The sequence below is a fragment of the Fundulus heteroclitus genome, unplaced genomic scaffold, assembly GCF_011125445.2.
Source record: "Fundulus heteroclitus isolate FHET01 unplaced genomic scaffold, MU-UCD_Fhet_4.1 scaffold_751, whole genome shotgun sequence".
Lineage (NCBI taxonomy): Eukaryota > Metazoa > Chordata > Actinopteri > Cyprinodontiformes > Fundulidae > Fundulus > Fundulus heteroclitus.
In genome coordinates this window covers 1-16,680 of record NW_023397199.1, presented here as the reverse complement: position 1 = coordinate 16,680, position 16,680 = coordinate 1, and the positions used below count along the sequence as shown (strand labels likewise).

The window sequence follows — 16,680 nt, the reverse complement described above, 5'->3', positions numbered from 1 at the left end:
AATCTTGTAACACTGATGGAAGAACTGTCCAGTTGGCATTCATTTTTTGTTTTAGTTTGAGTGGAAATCAATTGAAGAAATCGCAACCTGGCGTTGGAACCACAGTGGGATCCCAACCTTATGTTTAGGAACAACAAAAACAGAAAACAGGACAATTTCATTGTATCCACAATTTTTTTTTTTGGAAAATGTCAATTTTCAAAATGTTACATGATTTATCAACCAAGTTATGGAAGTAAAATAACATACTTTACAATTTCTTAGCGGTTACTGGTAATTTGATTTAAAACAATGCATCATATTTAGTATCTTAATATCTTATTTTAAATATAGAATTGTTGGGTGCAAAGTAAGTAGCAAACACAATCAATTACAGAGTCCTCTGAGTTTATTGGCTCCCCATGTAAAGATGTTCAAAAAATTTAAAATGAATGGTACATTTTTGTTGGATAATTCACAAATATTTAGTGGGTGAAAAGATTCCATATTCAGATTTTTTTTCTCTTTATTAGAGCACACTTGTCTAGCGAGCAAATCACAAAAGCTAGCTCTTACTTTTGGAGTTAATGTGAGCGTCTAAGAACTTTTACTTGACAATAATATGCCGTCCCCTTGGGTTTAAGTTTGATGTCAAACATATTTGACCTGTTTTTACCCCTACGCAGTCAGAACGATGGAAAAGAAAAAAAAAGAAAAATCAAAGCTCACACAACCAACAGAGGAACCATTAGATGCCCTCTAAATGTGTTCTGTCTTACCATCACAAGAATTGACATGTGGAGTGTTTCTAAGTCCCGCTACTGGGACGTTGACTGGAATTAATCTGCTTTGGTCACATGGGACTAAAATAGAGATTTTTCGGCACAAAAACAGACACTCGAAACGATAAACATGTGGAAAAGCACGTCGTTCCCACTGTGAAGTGTGGAGGAATGCTATGGGCATGTTTTGCCTCTAAATGCCCGGGGGGGACCCTCTTAGAACTTGTAGCAATAGCGGCGTTCAAAAATACCAGCAGACTTTAAATGATAACCAAGGAAAATGTGTTGTCGTTCAATAAAATGATCGAAAATATGGCCACAGATGGATTTACTTCAGCTTGTTGTGTGAAAATGCAAGAATATAGATAAACAAATGTCCCGTATCATTGACTTCACACAATGAGTTGAAGGATAATGTGTATGTCATGTTGGGAGGAAATCTTTAGATCCACATGCAGGATCACACTCTGAGGCTCTATAAATGGTGCAAAAGAGTTTTATTGTTCCCTTAGATATTAAAGGAACTGGGTAGGGCTTCCTTGTTCAGCAATGTCCGAAAGCAGAAAGGAATTGTATCTGAAGCGATCAGGGTGAACTGACTTATTTCAGATGTCAGGAGGAGGAAGTGGATGTGGATGCTGGTATGACGTCTAGGTGTTAGTTGTTCCAGGGGGTCTCTGCACAAGCGAGATGGTTGGTAGGAGACCCAGGCACAGAGCGGCAGAGGAGCGGAGAGCAGGCAGGCAGAGGAAGGCCGGAGGGATGGAGAAGACAGGCGCAGGGGACTGGTGGTCCAGGAGGAGCCTTGACACGAAGGGGCAGCAATTCCACGAACTGTTCCTCACTGGGGGCACGAATGGTCTGAAGGAGCCGTAGTTCAAAAAGAACCACGGCTTGACTTTACCACTCAGGTTAATCATCAGTCAAGGATGAGTCGTCAGCCAGCTCCTTAAATGCCCTGCAGGTAATGAGTGCACAGGAGGCAGGTGTGCCAGCAGCGCTGACCAGCCACGCCCCCTCCCCAACGATCACCTGCTCAGGTAAGAACCCTCACACATACACACAACCACATACACAACAGTGCAGCCATGTGTTTTATTTATTTATTATTCAAATTTTAAGTCGGAAGTACCCAAAGTCAGCTCTTAGGAAACCCAGAGGCAGTAATTAATAAATGGGGGGAAAAAATGTTTGCTTGTCTTTCTGATGATTTTTATCTTAATAAATGTTTTGTAAATACATTACCACACAACCTTAATTAGTGAACATTTCAACGCTGTCTGAATGGTATGAAATGCAGAGAAATATATTGTTATTAGCTCGATTTGTTGAACTTCATACTTCCGCCGTAACAATCGTTGGGAAAAAAATGTCTGCTGATATGTTTGAACAATTCACCTTTGCTGGTGGTGCATGTTGGGTCTTTTATTTAGCCTTGCCAATAAAAATTGCTGCACACATTTATACACCGATACACAGATTGGTAGACAACTTGGGGTAAGTGCCTTGCCCAGGGGCACATTGACTTGTGACAGGTGGAAGCTGGAATTGAACCCACATCCTTCTAATTGAGCTATTCCAAAATAATATATATATATATATATATATATATATATATATATATATATATATATATATATATATATATATATATATATATCTCCAATGTGGCGACGGCCAGGAAAGCTGTTGTTTTATCCGTAGTATCTCTTACGGACGCCTTTTGAAGCTAAACTTTCCAGAGTTGCAGCCGCTACACGTATCACTGATTTTCTCTTACAATCGTGTCTTGTAAAATAAACATGTTGTCATTCCAGCTCAATGCTGTTGATGCGAGGAGCTGCCTTATTGGATCTAAGAATCAGCCTTAAAAAAAATTCCGACTTTCCGACGGGAAAGTCCGACTTTAGCGTATCTACGGTATATTAAAAGTTGAATTTTTGTATTTCAGTGTCACATTATGCTACGGCAATAAAAATATTACGTTTTTTTTTACACATCTTTAGCAGGGGTGCCAATGGTGGATGAGCATTTTTAATTTCTCTTTAGACATATAGTGAGACGGCGCCTAATAAAATATGGGCAAAGTACGACTATCTGAAAATTGTATCTCAATGAGCATGTGAGATCAAAGAACTACTTTGTCTTGCAAATTCCGGCATGCAATATGAGCACAAAGGTCACAGAGGTTATTTTAAAATAAACATGACAGCCTGAGAATGACTTTTAGGGTAAGTTACTGTGCTTTCGGCAACTTTATAACAGTAATCGGCAACTTTATAACAGTGATCCTCAGCCTGTAAACTTTGTTCAGTTTGTGTGTGTGTGTGTCGGTTCTCGTACTTGCAGCTGAGCGAGAACACTTTTTGCTAATTTTACTAGTAAAGTGAGGACTTTGATGTAAAGTGAGGACATTTTGCTGGTCCTCACTTTTCTTCTGGGCTAGGGTTCAGGTTTAGCACTATGGTGTCAATTAGGTTTAGACTAGGGTTGATTGTAAATCTGAAAAAAAATAGGGTTGGGGTCAAGGTTAGGCCATGGGAAGGCTAAAAGATAAATGGAAGTCTATGGAAGACAAGGCACGGTCCTCACTATGTAAATTAAACAAGGATGTGTGTGTGTGTGTGTGTGTGTGTGTGTATGGGTGGGTATATGTGTGCCTGGCTGAGTGTGTGTTTGCCTTTGTTTTGTTAGGGGGGACTTTTTGGATGTTACTGATTAGCAGGTCTGTTTGCTGTGGCAGTTTTTAATGCATGCTCGCTTTGCATACAATTTTGGCTTCGGTCACCTGCCTGTGTGTGTCCTTGTACAATAAGTCTGTGTGTGTGGGCTTGCTCCAAGCACATTTATGTTTATCTCCATTAGGTGCTCTTCAAACGGGGTCTTTGTTTGCTTGCAAAGCCAAAAAAAAAAAAAAAAAAGACAGATAGCCTGAAGAAACTTACGTTTTTGTCATTTTGAAATTTATTTTATCTTAAACAAGATACATTGACACAAGCAGATCATTTTTACACAAACAAAATTTTCATGTGCAGTTGAATATCCGCAACACAGAATCACAAAAAAAAGGAGAGAAAACTACTTTTATTAAAAGGCAGATTTAAATTCTACTTATAAAGTAGACAATATCTCACAATCTATTAGATTTACTTGGTGGTTGCTAGCTGACCTCTCAATATACAGCCTGAAATTTGCACGTATCACTTTCATCATCTCTTGTTCAGCCCTCTTCCAAACTCCACTGCTGTATCTACAAAAAGCTCCACCCGACAGTAGTTTGTGCTCTGGCCTTTGAAATACTTAGTATTCATTTGTCATTTAAAAAAAATACCTTAAAGTTAGGATCTGCACAACATATGTCAGGTGACTTTCTGAAGTCCGGTCTTTTGTCCCGCTCAGTGCTCTAAAACGGAGTCTCCTTGTAAGCCTCTCAGCGTCTTCTCGTCAAAGCGGTACGTGAGCTTCCTCTTCACCTTGTGAATCTCGCCGGTCCGCGAGTAGTTTCGTAGCGCCCGTGCCATCTTCTGGTAGGTCATAGTCTTGCGGTTCCCTTTCCGGCGACCCCACAACTGCGCTAGGCTCTCCTTATTCTGAGAGGAGAACTGAAAGGTTCCAGAGGAGGACTGGACCCACCAGATGCAGCTCCTCATCGACGGCGTCTGGAGCATCTCAAACAGGAACTGGAACAGCCGCTCCTTCCTCTTTCCTGTGGAAGAGGAAGTGGGGGAAAAACAAAACAAAAAAAATTGGGTTAACCTGACCGCATCTTGTGTGTGTGTGTAGCCGGACAACTCTGTCACAAGCTTTTGTTCTGAGGTGCTAAATTATTGTTCTACCTGATAGTGGAGCCAGAGGCAAGTGTCCGTCCTTCCTCTCCCCACTGTCGGAGGGAGGTGATGGGGAATCTTGGTAATCCTGATACTGGGAACTGCTTGACTGTGAATCTGAATCAACATAAATAGGAGCCTGGTAGGAGTAGGTGGTGTGTTCCTGGACAGACAAAAATAAAAAAAATAAAAAAGATAAGCCCAACTAAAAATTAACTTAAACTGAATACATTTGGCTTTTCTCACAGATCCATCAAGTGTCCTTAGATATCAAACTCCTGGCACTCACCCAATGGTTGTCTTGTGGACTCAGCCCGGCCGGTTGCGGGGTTGGCTCTTTGTAGTCTTCCTTTGGAGAGTGAAAGCCAAAGCGCCACTCATATGCATACTGACCCGACCAGCTGTTCTCTGAGGAGAACGAAGCACAACATTCAGTCAAGTGGTAGATCTAAAAAAAACACACTTTAATGTTCCACCTCTGCCGCCGGCGTTCAGCCAACCTATGATCCTGGCATCCTGGTGGGAGTGAGCGTGCGTTTGGTGACCCATGCTGGCGATCATAGATGTTGCCGGCGTGTGTGCGGGCTGGACTTCCAGCGAATGCTCCTGCAGGTATTCCTCGATGACCTCCAGGTCTACCTCAGCGCAGGACGAAGGCGCCACCCCGCAGCAGGAACCGCGGCATCCTCCCAGCTTCACCTCGGTCACGTAAGCCATCTGACGTTCACAGAGCAGGACGGAGGCTTTCAGATTCCAGACGCTGTAAGGTTTTCGTTAACATTTTTGCTTAACACGTCGTGTTGATCTCTTGTCAGTTTTTAGCCTGAGGTGTTGAACAGCCTCCACATCTTCTTTGTATAAAACCCGTTTTTACTCTCATTGATTTCAAATGAAAGCATCTTTTCTATGACGTAATATCTTTTTTCCATATTTTCCAAAACAACTTTTTTTTAATATTACTATAAATTTAAAACAATTTGATTTCAAATTTGAGTTACGTTTCAATTGAATTCAAGTTGAAAATCTATCTCCAAGTTGTGTGGAGTCTAACTTTATACCTACCTGTGCAAAGCTAAAGTTTGGATCCTGGACAAGAGCCAGTTACCAACACTGGGGTCATGTGTATTTTAGTTTGACTGGCAAATTTATGCAAGAGTTTATGTTTTCATCAGCATAGATAACACTCAGGCAGCACTGATGTGTGGCCAGTAGACATAGCCCTTACATAACTTTACATGACTCTGGCAGCAGTAAAATAAATAAATAAACCCAACGCCAGCAAAAGGTGGCATTGAACTCACCGTCTCTAACTCCGTCAACATGCTTAAAGGCAGTCTGGAAAAAAGAGAGGGAAACACAACTCTTATTAGACAGCAGAATCACGGCAAAATAACACCAAAAAGGAAGTGAAAGATGCTGTCACGCACACTTCTCTAAGCCGTAAGAGACAATCATGTGACATAAAATAAAATAAATAAAGAACAAATCATTAAGTGTTTCCGTACCTTAGCTAAGTCCTGTGTCTGGTGCTGTGAAGCAGTATCCTCAGGCAGTGAAGAGCGGCGACATCAGAATCAGAGTGCTCACCTGTACGATGCTCCACCACCTGGGCCTCATCTTTCTTATAGCGTGCACGCACACACCCTCCTTCCTCGTTCCATTGGCCAGCGAGTGCTGAGGTGGGCGCGGTTTGCAGAGCGGGGTATTTCTGGATATCTGCTGATCTAATGTGAGAAATTCTCCCTCAAACTTCAGGTCATTGTACATTTTGACAAGTTATATATAAAAGTCTGGGAAACCGATTGGCTTGAAAAAAAAAAAACTGTACACAAAAGCAAACACAAAAACTGTTTTAATCTATGTTTGCTTAATAACTACTTGTGCTATTTGCTTAACACATGATTGCATGTTTAATTGCTAAGCTTTAACTACATGTAAATGTCAGGTACACTTAAATTATTTTATTTAGGCTTTCCTAGCTTAAGTTAATCATAGTTTCACCTAACTAAAGAAATATCTAGTTTATTCAGCCGAGCTTTAGAAACCACTAACCATAGAAAAGTCTGCACAACAAACAATGAAATGTCAACAAGGTGTGTTTATTAATTAAACACTGGAATTGTAATTTGACCAACTAAGATTGGTGTGTGTGAACAAATATAGATTTGAAACATTTTCAATTCGGAATCCTACCTGTAGTCTTTGGCACTTCTATATTTTAATGGCCTTTTTATTTTAAAATAGAATTGCAAATATTAATTTCAAACACTGGCTCCCAAATTTTCATTTCATGTTTCTCTTTCAATCAAGCTCCCTTGCACATTCAGGCGATTATGCAATACATTTGCAATACAGACTTAGGGCAAAAGAGAATTCTTCAGATTGTGATGTTTTTACAAATTATTTGCTTGAAACTTTAACATCTCACCACACAAACTTTCTGTCCCCACTCCCAGAGTGGCAGGTCCAGCTGGAAGGTTCTAATCACTGAAGAGTCTTGGTGCATCACTGGACATGTGCAAACCTCATCTTTATTTTTCCATCCACAAACACAAAGTTGAAGTCAACATTACCCAACAAACATAGTAATATAACCATATTATATCAAACGAGTTCATTACTTCTTATCTTATTCATCTTATTTATTGCATTTACAGTATAACTACACACAAGTGAAGGTAACTTGTATAGCAATGCATCTCGATAATTACAATCAAAAACTTTTTTGTTGCAGTATATATATATATATATATATATATATATATATAAACAAATACACAACACGGACTATGAATAGTTAGAAATCATGAAGTTCAAATACTAACAAACACTAACAACACTAAAAGAATGAGAAAAGAATTTGCTCAACTTGAGTTAAAATCCAGTGCAAACAGGTGGGCTTTTAACAAAGACTTAAAAATGCAAAGCCACTGGGATGTTCTAATATTCTAAGGAAGATATTTCCTGTCTCGGCACAGCCACAGCAAATGCTCGGTCCCCTCTAGTTTTCCGCCGTGATCAATTCATTTCCTGATCTTGTTGATCGAGCTGGAACATGGACCGACAAAAGATAAAACGAATCCTATAGCTGACTGGAAGCCGGTGCAGTGAAGCCAACACAGGAGTTATAAGCTCCTGTGTTATATGCTCTTTTTGTGCCTGTAAGTAAACGAGCTGCAGCGTTCTGATGATTATTGTTTACAGTCTGTGAAAACTCAAAATTTGATTTCTAAGAATATTAGGACATAGCTAAATATCTCCCTGTTTGTAGAACAAAGCTGTGCTTTCACTTAACAAAACAGATTAAGTTCTGCTGGAATTCTAATTTAATGAGATGCACCTGTATTTAATGAATGAAAAATGTTACCTTGACCTCTATTTTTCATTTTTGTAGCGTCATTTCCTGAAAATCAAAGCCTATGGGGTATCTGTGGTTTCTTATCACTGGATTTGTCACAGAGGAGGCCCCATGGAGGAAAATTATGTGGCTTTGGATGATTTCTTTCTTTCGCCTTGAATGTGCTGTTGGAATCATACACAAATACTCAATAAAATATGTGGTAAAGTAAAGTAAGCATGTCTGTGCCCATGTAGAATATATATTAGAATGGTTTAAATGTATAAATTCAAAGCAAAAAAGACTAATTTGCTTCAGTGCCCTAATGCACAGAAGCTCCATTGTGCTGATAAAAGGAAATGTTTATAAGGTAAGCAGCAGGAGTTCACAACATGGCCACACTTTTTTTCCTTTTTTTTATGATGATATATTGGTGTGTTATGAACACGGGAAAGAGATATACCTGTTTATTCAGTAATAAATAATTCCCAGCAAAAGAAAGAAAAAAAAAAAAGCTAACCATGCTTGTCACAAAGGAACTTTAAGCTGGTAGCAATTTAACAATCCCACCTATTTACTATATACTCTATATACACATGTGCAACAATTTGGATAAAAATCTATTTGGTGGATCTGCCGTCTTACAAACGGCATAAACCCAATATGTGTGTGGACGACAGAGGCCCTCACACATGACTCCTTATTAACCCCTATACTCAGTTCTGCAAACATACCCATATCTCACAGACAATATTAGATATACCACAGGATACCACAGCAGGGAAGCAAACAGACACCAGCATTGCATCACAGCCCAGGTAAGCCGAACATGATGTCACGCACAGCTTACGCTGCATGTATGCTTCATTGTGTCTTCCTACAGGAGCCGTTCCTTTTTTTTTTTACCGTCACGCCTGTCTGTGTGTGTGTGTTAGACGTAGATTCCACAACAACAAAAAAACGGCAGTGCAACACATTTTTTCCCCCTGTGGGTTGCCGGTGTTGAGGGATTCCCCCAGCTATGTTTTTTTTTTTTTTTTCTTCCACTGTAACAGCAAACTTGTTAACCCAACAGACTAAAATAACCTGTTATTTCGAAGACTACTAGAGGTCAAACTATTGCTGGGCTTTTTTTGTTGTTTAAAAAAACATTTTGAAATAGATTAGTTGCTAAACTGGTTTAATTTTTTTAACAGCAGTTTAGTGCCTCATTTTTTTCTAATCTCAATTAAAGGGACAGTTAGGGGTAGCCTTTCAACGTTTTTGCTAAAAGCTTATAAGCAGTTAATATCTTACCTGCATTGACTTGTCTTAATTTAGAATCGATCTAAATTAGTTGTTCCCAGAGGTTAAAGTTAATGCCTTGATTTAGATGGGCAAAAGGGTCATCTAGAGCCCTTAAAACTTTACTCTTTGGAAAAAGTCAAAGAGGTTTATCCAGACACTATTTCACGAGCCTTAAAAACAAAGACACGTCTGCGCAAAACAATCATTGAATGGAAATTTTGTTTGGTGATAACACAGGTGAGAGCTACAGTACTGCTTCAAGACAACGTTCAAGTGTAATCCCCGAGAATGAAAAGACAAGAAGGCAAAAAGCTTATTCATATGGTGTTTCTCAGTACTTAGCACCAACACAGAATATGAGTCAGCATAGTATCTACAGCGCTACCACTGATATTTAAAAGGAAGTTTATCCTTCAGTGTTAAACACATACTGACTACAGAACATGTACGTAAAGCATTTCTGATCAGAGTAACTAAATACAGCTATGCTTAGAATTATATATTTTACAGATTTAGGTTGTAAATTATTCTTCATTTAACCAAGTTTTTAATACAAAATAAAAATCTCTCAAATGATGATAAAATGATGCAAAACAATAATGTAACATTTCTACATTTTGACAAAAAGTAATCTGTTTTATCAGCATATATTTAAAAAAAAAATGACATGTCGAAAATACTTTATACAAATTCTCAAGAATCATTGTAAAAAAATATTTAATCGCCCTGCACAGCAGTTAAACCCTTCTTATAATTGCTGACCAGTTTCTTGCATGATTCCACTGGTAAATTGATAATTTAGCTTTGGTGATGAGCTCCAAGTCTGTAGCCCCTTTCAGATCATTGTTCTAGATTAACATGCAAACATGGAAACCCTGTTATAGATTACAAATCAATCTGCCAAGACCACAGGCTCTGAGTGCTTTCAAAAAGTATTGTTGGACTTACAGAACTAAAGGGGTGAGGCTTGCAACTCACCTCTACCCTTGAAATGTGAATCTTTGCAACCCTTATGCAGGGTCTTCAAATTCATTCAGTGATTTAAATAAAATCCAAGTCTTTGTGCTCCATCCTCATGATATCTGCATCAGATTCTGCTGAGTAACATATTTCTCAGATCAGACGAACTCCTGAAGATCATGTGATGCGTTTGGTCTCACTGCACATCTGCAGATTCCTGGTGCCTCTGCAGCTGCCATTGCTTTGTGTTGTATCACTATGTGATCCATGTTCCACAACACTGTATTAAACCTTACAGCTCATAGAGATCATGGGTTTGTCCCTCGGACTCAAAGTGGATCTGGGGCATATTACTGGTTAAGTGACCCCAAACCTTTGGGTTTTACAATTGCACATCAGGGGTGGTTAACACATGTAGATCACAGAAGGAAATATGATGATTATCTGTCATATCAAAGTTGTGTTGTCCCAAAATATTAATGTTAAGTCCAGTCAGAAGAAACATGTAAAATGTAAATATTAAAACTTACATAAATACTTTTGCTCATATACAAACTGTCAATACATTTGACAGTTACCAAATGTTCTTTGGTAACTGTCTGATATTAAAGAGTAAATATATGAAGTATATATGACCAAAATGTTATAACAGTTGAAGTGAAGACCATTTAATTGATCCAATACTGCCTCACTTTTCTGTTAGGTAATGTGAATGTTAATGCTTTACAGAATTAGTTTTCAGTACCTGTTTCACACAGGAAGATTGTTGGTGGTGTACCACCTTCTGCTGCAATTTCTGCATGGAAAATCACTGATTGCATTCTAAAATAAAACAACCACCCAGTGCAAATTTGACTTTGGTTTTGAGATTCACGAAACAGGGAAAGTTGGAGTTGGGAAAGTTGGAATATTTGGAGGTGTTTTAGGATGATGGCTGTTGCTTTGGCCCCTGTTGAGTTCACTGTAAGCTTCAACCTCCGGGCCTAATCTGAATTTGAGCTAAATCGAGATGTTACTTGTTTCTCATGGTTGTGCTAGAATTTCAATCAAAGTATCCTTCAAGAAATCACTTTAAATCAAAATTCCATCGCTCTCTCAGGGCTACTTTGGCTAATATGTTTTAAACCTAATTTCAAATAGTGTATTATTGTCAGTGAAAACATAAAACAGATGGCCAAAGCTGACAAGGCCCAGTTTCCTGGTGCTTTCCATGTGGGGTGAATAACCAACATTCATAAGGGATTCCTAAAACAGTCCAAAAAAAAAAAAAAAATGTGTATGCTAAAATTACATCACTTGCAAGCCTCAGTTCGTAACAAGAGAAAGCAGAAAATGATACAGAAAAATGCAATCAACTTCACTTCTCACCTACTTAGGATACATTCACTGAGGATATTCTGTGATAAAGAGCATAAATGTTGACAGATTAACCCCGAACAAATAAAATAAATCAGGGAAGAATATCATTAAAATGCTACTGATTGAGGAATTTGTGGTGCAGAGTCATAATGAATCCAAGTTCAGCACAATTGACCTCCTTGGAAAGATGATATACAACATCTAATGTGTGACATCTATGTTTTATACCTGGACCATTATCTCTTCCTGATAAAAATGGGGATTATATTTACAGGAATCGGTTTAATAACTTGTCATTGTTTGGTGTATAAATACATTGTGCTGAAATATTGTTGCATAGATATACACAGAGAACATTCATGATAGAAGCCAAGTAAGCCAAAGGGCATCATACTGTGTAAAAAAGTTCACAAATATTCATTATTTGTTTTTTTGCTCACAAGGAGCCAGACATTCTCATAATCTTTTAAAGGGGCTAAATTCAGTGTCTTCAGACTTAAAAGTATTTCATTGTTTTCAGTTTGCTTTCCAGTCTTTAAGCAACACCATGGCACCAAATTCAACAGGTTGTGCCTGTAAAATTTGTCAAATTAGCTTCAAAATGGTCCAGCTTAAACATTTTTTGGTACCTGGCTCCCAGCAACAGAAAAAAATAGAAGCTGTGACTGAGGACCCGAGTGTTGCATCTGTGCCATCTGAAGTTTTTGGCTAATTATCAATTTGTGAATCACTTTGTTTTCAGTGAAAAAACATTTGATGACTTCCAAACTGTGTTATCTTTAGTAATTTGCACAAGTTTGATTAACACATGAGAATAATTGTATCTTTGTGAAAGGATGTTAGTTTAAAAGTTTGAATTTTCTTACTTTTATTAGTTATTTGCTATGTTGTCTGTTGAGGAAGACAAAGAAGTGCTTTTTTATTGACTTTATGAGTCTTTTAATTACCTAAATGATTCATTGGACTTATGCAACAGTAAAAAAACAAAATGACTGTGTAAAGTACTGAACTGAAAATGATTAGAATAAAAATTAGCGATGAAGCAGCCTATGGTCACAGTTTGAAAGAGCTATAAATGTCCTTTTTCTCTTTAGGGGAAGGATGATTCAGGAATCTTAAAATAATTTGTATATTGTTAGACTGTATTCATCATATTATTTTCAAATGTCTTTGTGGCACTGGTTTGGTTTTGGTCATAATAGGATGTGATTTCTCCCCGGCTCTGCATCATTATAATCAAGATGGGAGTTTGTCCTTGTGGCAAATCGTTGGTACAATTCAATTCAAAAGGCTTTCAGCAATGCATTTGAACAGTTTCTTTGTCGACTGTGAAATGTTTTGTACCATAAAAACTTAATTCATTTTTAAACAAAAAATTGTGTGCCCAAATTCAAACCTAATGTGCAATCTAGAATTTTATAGAACAAACAAACAAATCTTAAAGCTGCTTCTGGAAGAACTAACTGCAGGCTAGTGTTAAACACATTGATTGCCTCTTGACAGTAATTCTGTTAAAAATACTTAAAGCCAGGTTGGTGAAAGCAAAACAACCAATTTTAACTAACTACACCATTTCCAATAAAAAAAATAGTAGCCAAATATTGTGCAGTGAAAAGGCCAGAAGGTTGTTGAGCGCAAGAAATGCCTGTGGTGAAGGTGTAACTTGTTCAAGGACAGTTGCCAAATTGGGTTTTAAGGACAACTTTGATGTGTTCTGTTTAAATAAAATAAAACTCTAACCAGTCCATCAAACTCTTGTTTTCAAACATCATTGAGGTTGTATGTTCTTGGGGAAACAAAGGCTTCAAATACATCAGTTAAAACATTAAAAGGAATAAGACTCATGTCCAAGATGGGTGTATGTAAACTTCTGACCTGAAGTGTAGCTAAGTGCGCATATCACAAACTAATGGAACCAAACAGCATCAACTATGACTCCTTTTTAACTCACAGAAGACCATTATCTAATCTGTGGAATGATTATTTGTGTTGGATTGTTAACTGCTCATACACTCATCTGGCTACACCAATTTTGGAATCATCTTCTTCTTTCTCATTTATAACTCAACCCTGCAGCTCATTGCTGAGTTTTTAAGTCAAAATCCCCCAAGAACAGCAACCCAGAGAGCGAGTTTTGTGCACGGTCCCATACATAATGTACACAACGGCAAACACCTCTGTTTTTACCCCCAGGCACACTAACCACATATGCAAACAAGGTAAAAGTACATTCATACGAGCATTACAGATGGAAATTATACAGCATGTTTCAGTTTTGTCCCTGTGGCAGGAGATTATTTAGTACTGATAAAAGTTTCACTAAAAAAAAAAAAAATATCTAGCCTATATTAGGTTTATCATTAACCCAGCCTGCACCACACTGCAATCAGGATCATAATTTGTTTTTATTAGCTGCTGTCAAGATTCAAAGTGGCACAAACACAACAGCAGCTTTGTCGTATTTATATATTCTTTGAGATTAATATGTCCATGTTGAATATATATAAAAAAAGCCATTACTGAGGATACAAACAAGGCCTTATGTCCAAAGATAAATCAAATAAAAACCTAATTAGGTATGGAAAGGTGGATTGCAACTTGACTTTATTTTTCATTTTATTATTTTAGGTGATTCAGTTATACTTTGAGGAATCTAGAAGATCTAAGTTTTGTTTTGATTTTTCACCTGAGTTTTTTTTTTAACAAAATAAATACAGCTTGTTTAAAGAGCATACAATGACTTTGAACATAAAGCTATTTATAAATCAATGTAAAGAAGTAATGCGCTAGTAACAGCATTCAGAATTCTGTCCTAGGAATGCTACATCAATGTGCTTGACTTCATGAAACAAAACTTAATTTTCATCAGTAAACCTAGTTCACAAACCCCCCCCCCCCCCCCCTCCCCCAGGGGATTATATGATTATGCAAATACTTAAGATGATAATTATGTTTATGGGTGATCTTTTTCCTGCAACTGGCCATCTGATTAACCAGAAATTACTGTATATGCATCATTCTTGTCAAGCTTACATTCTTCTGCCATAAAAACCACGTAGCTAAAGTAAAGTGTAAATAGTTAATGAGAAATGTAAAGTTTCTCAGACATTCAGCTGATTTCTTATCTTTTTTTACATACAATTTAATTTGATTTCAAGCTTTATTTTAATGTTCAGTGTTTGCCAAAAATATATATATATCTTGCCTTTCGTCTTAATTGGAATTCTAACAATTAGCAGCAGAGGCTTCAGTCAACCCTACTGCATTACTTAAGATAACAACACAGATAACAATGCACATTTTTATAAATAGACATTGCCCTTTGGCTGCAGTAGAATTTGAAGGGTGTAGCATTAGTAAACGTAAAATGTAAGGTCACTTATAGGAGGTGAACTGAGGGAGGGTTGAATAAACGCGTTTGGAAAAACCTCGGCTTTCAGACAGATAGATGACGGTTAGGAGTCCTATTGCTCTGCTTGCACCTGGAAGACCCAGAAAAGATGATAAGGCCACACAGGCTCTGGATGCTTGCACTCTGAAACACAACCCACAAACACGACCAACACTAATTACATTCACCTAACTTGTTGCCCCTGAAGTGCCGGGCATCCAGGAATTAAACTCGACATGATCAATATTTGTACGAACAAATCTTATCATCTTCAATCAGTAACTAGTTTAAAGAATGATTGTTTTGTACGGGCAAATGCAAAGCGACAGAAGTTGATGCTCGCTAACTTTCTGTCCACAAGCGGTGCAAGATATATATTTTTTTTTTCTGTGGTTGACTTTTATTACAGTCAATATTCACTTTTTTTTGTTGCTAAGTAAGCGTATTTAGGCCTACATGGGCGTGTAAGGGAGATTTAAACGTGTGCCTGAGTCACTTGTGAATGTTCAACGGTCACAGCGCTGCAGCTGACTTGTAAAAACGATTTGGACACCCAGAAACACTGTTGGCCATTAGTGTGTCAGATCCGAAGCAATTAAGATGATTGCACTGGCTCTTATCAAGTCCACCATCAGTTGCTGATGAGCAAGGGTCTTTGTGTTTATGCGCGTGTGCGTCTGTGTGTCCAGGTGTCTGCAAGTTTACAGTTAAAGCTTAACCCCCCCCCAGATTAGTGAATATACGCAAATCACCTGTACACATGCAGGTTTGCGGGAATTCCCCCAACGCCTCACTCAGAAGCAGAGAGTGTGTTTGTGTATTTTCAAGCGATAAGTGACAGACCTGTTTGTTCCTGAAGGGAGTCCTTCTATGAACACAAACACTTCACGAGGAGGACTAGTTGGACCGAGTCAGTTTCCAGGACCTGTGCTCATCTTCAATCTAATCCCATTTAATTTAACTTAGGTTTTGTGAAAACGTATTTGCCTCTTTACACATGTCTCGTTAGTTTTTTTTTCTTTTTTTTTTTGCCACAATTTAATGTTTTAGCTCAAATTAGTTTTAACATTAGACAAAAACATCACTACCTAATGGACAAGCTGGTCTGCAGAATGTGGGCACTGCAGGGGACTGGGCTGGCACCTTTGCTGTTTACCCTCTAGACTTCATCAGGCTGCCACCTTGAAAGGTTCTCGGATGGCTCGGCCACAGTAGGCATCATCCCAGTGCAGAGAGTGGACAAAGGACTTTGTGGACCGGTGCTGGTGGAACCAGTTCTTGATCAATGCGGAGAAAACCAAGGAAATAGTGGTGGCTGAACATTAACTAATTATAGAAACCTGTATATCAAACAATATAAAATAAATGCAAAGAATTAAATATGTCATTCATCTCGGGGGTAAAAAAAAAACAGATGCATTTGTTGAACCAATCCACTCACCCCCCATTGTTGGCATAATGGGGGTGGGGGTGCTGTGCCATCTGAGGAGCAAAGGCGTTGTGTCTGTGATGCACAAATAACTGACCTCCAGTAAGTAGCTGCTTAAAACAGAAGACCTGTGACACATTTTATTTATTTTTCACTCCTCAATAGAATAAAACTTCTTAACAAGTGGAGTCAGACCACATTCCGTTCCCCTCATTAGATCCGTCTAGTTCTGAGCACCTGCCGAGACACACGAGACAAAAGGAGAGAGCAGAGCAAGTGACGGAAGATGGAAGAGAGCAAAACGCAGCGGAAGCACAGCAAATGTTTGA

The 16,680-nt window shown here is 38.3% G+C and overlaps 1 protein-coding gene across 1 annotated transcript; it reads right to left on the bottom strand.

Annotated features, from left to right (window-relative positions):
• Positions 1-3,718: 3,718 nt before the first annotated feature.
• LOC105920638 (transcription factor Spi-C) lies at positions 3,719-6,186 on the bottom strand. The gene is made up of 6 exons (XM_012856262.3): positions 6,094-6,186; positions 5,890-5,923; positions 5,089-5,305; positions 4,878-4,996; positions 4,598-4,751; positions 3,719-4,467 (listed from the first exon to the last, which is right to left on the bottom strand). Exons 2-6 carry the CDS (start codon positions 5,908-5,910, stop codon positions 4,157-4,159), a joined length of 822 nt encoding a protein of 273 aa, XP_012711716.2. The 5' UTR covers positions 5,911-5,923; positions 6,094-6,186; the 3' UTR covers positions 3,719-4,156.
• Positions 6,187-16,680: the final 10,494 nt, after the last annotated feature.

Bases quoted from the DNA above. Each gene is read 5' to 3' on its own strand.
- LOC105920638 (XM_012856262.3), bottom strand. From the start codon at position 5,910: ATGTTGACGGAGTTAGAGACG. The intron at 4,997-5,088 runs GTTGGCTGAACG...CGTTCTCCTCAG, and splicing joins CCAGGATGCCAGGATCATAG to AGAACAGCTGGTCGGGTCAG. The intron at 4,468-4,597 runs GTAGAACAATAA...CCTCTTCCACAG, and splicing joins GCCTCTGGCTCCACTATCAG to GAAAGAGGAAGGAGCGGCTG.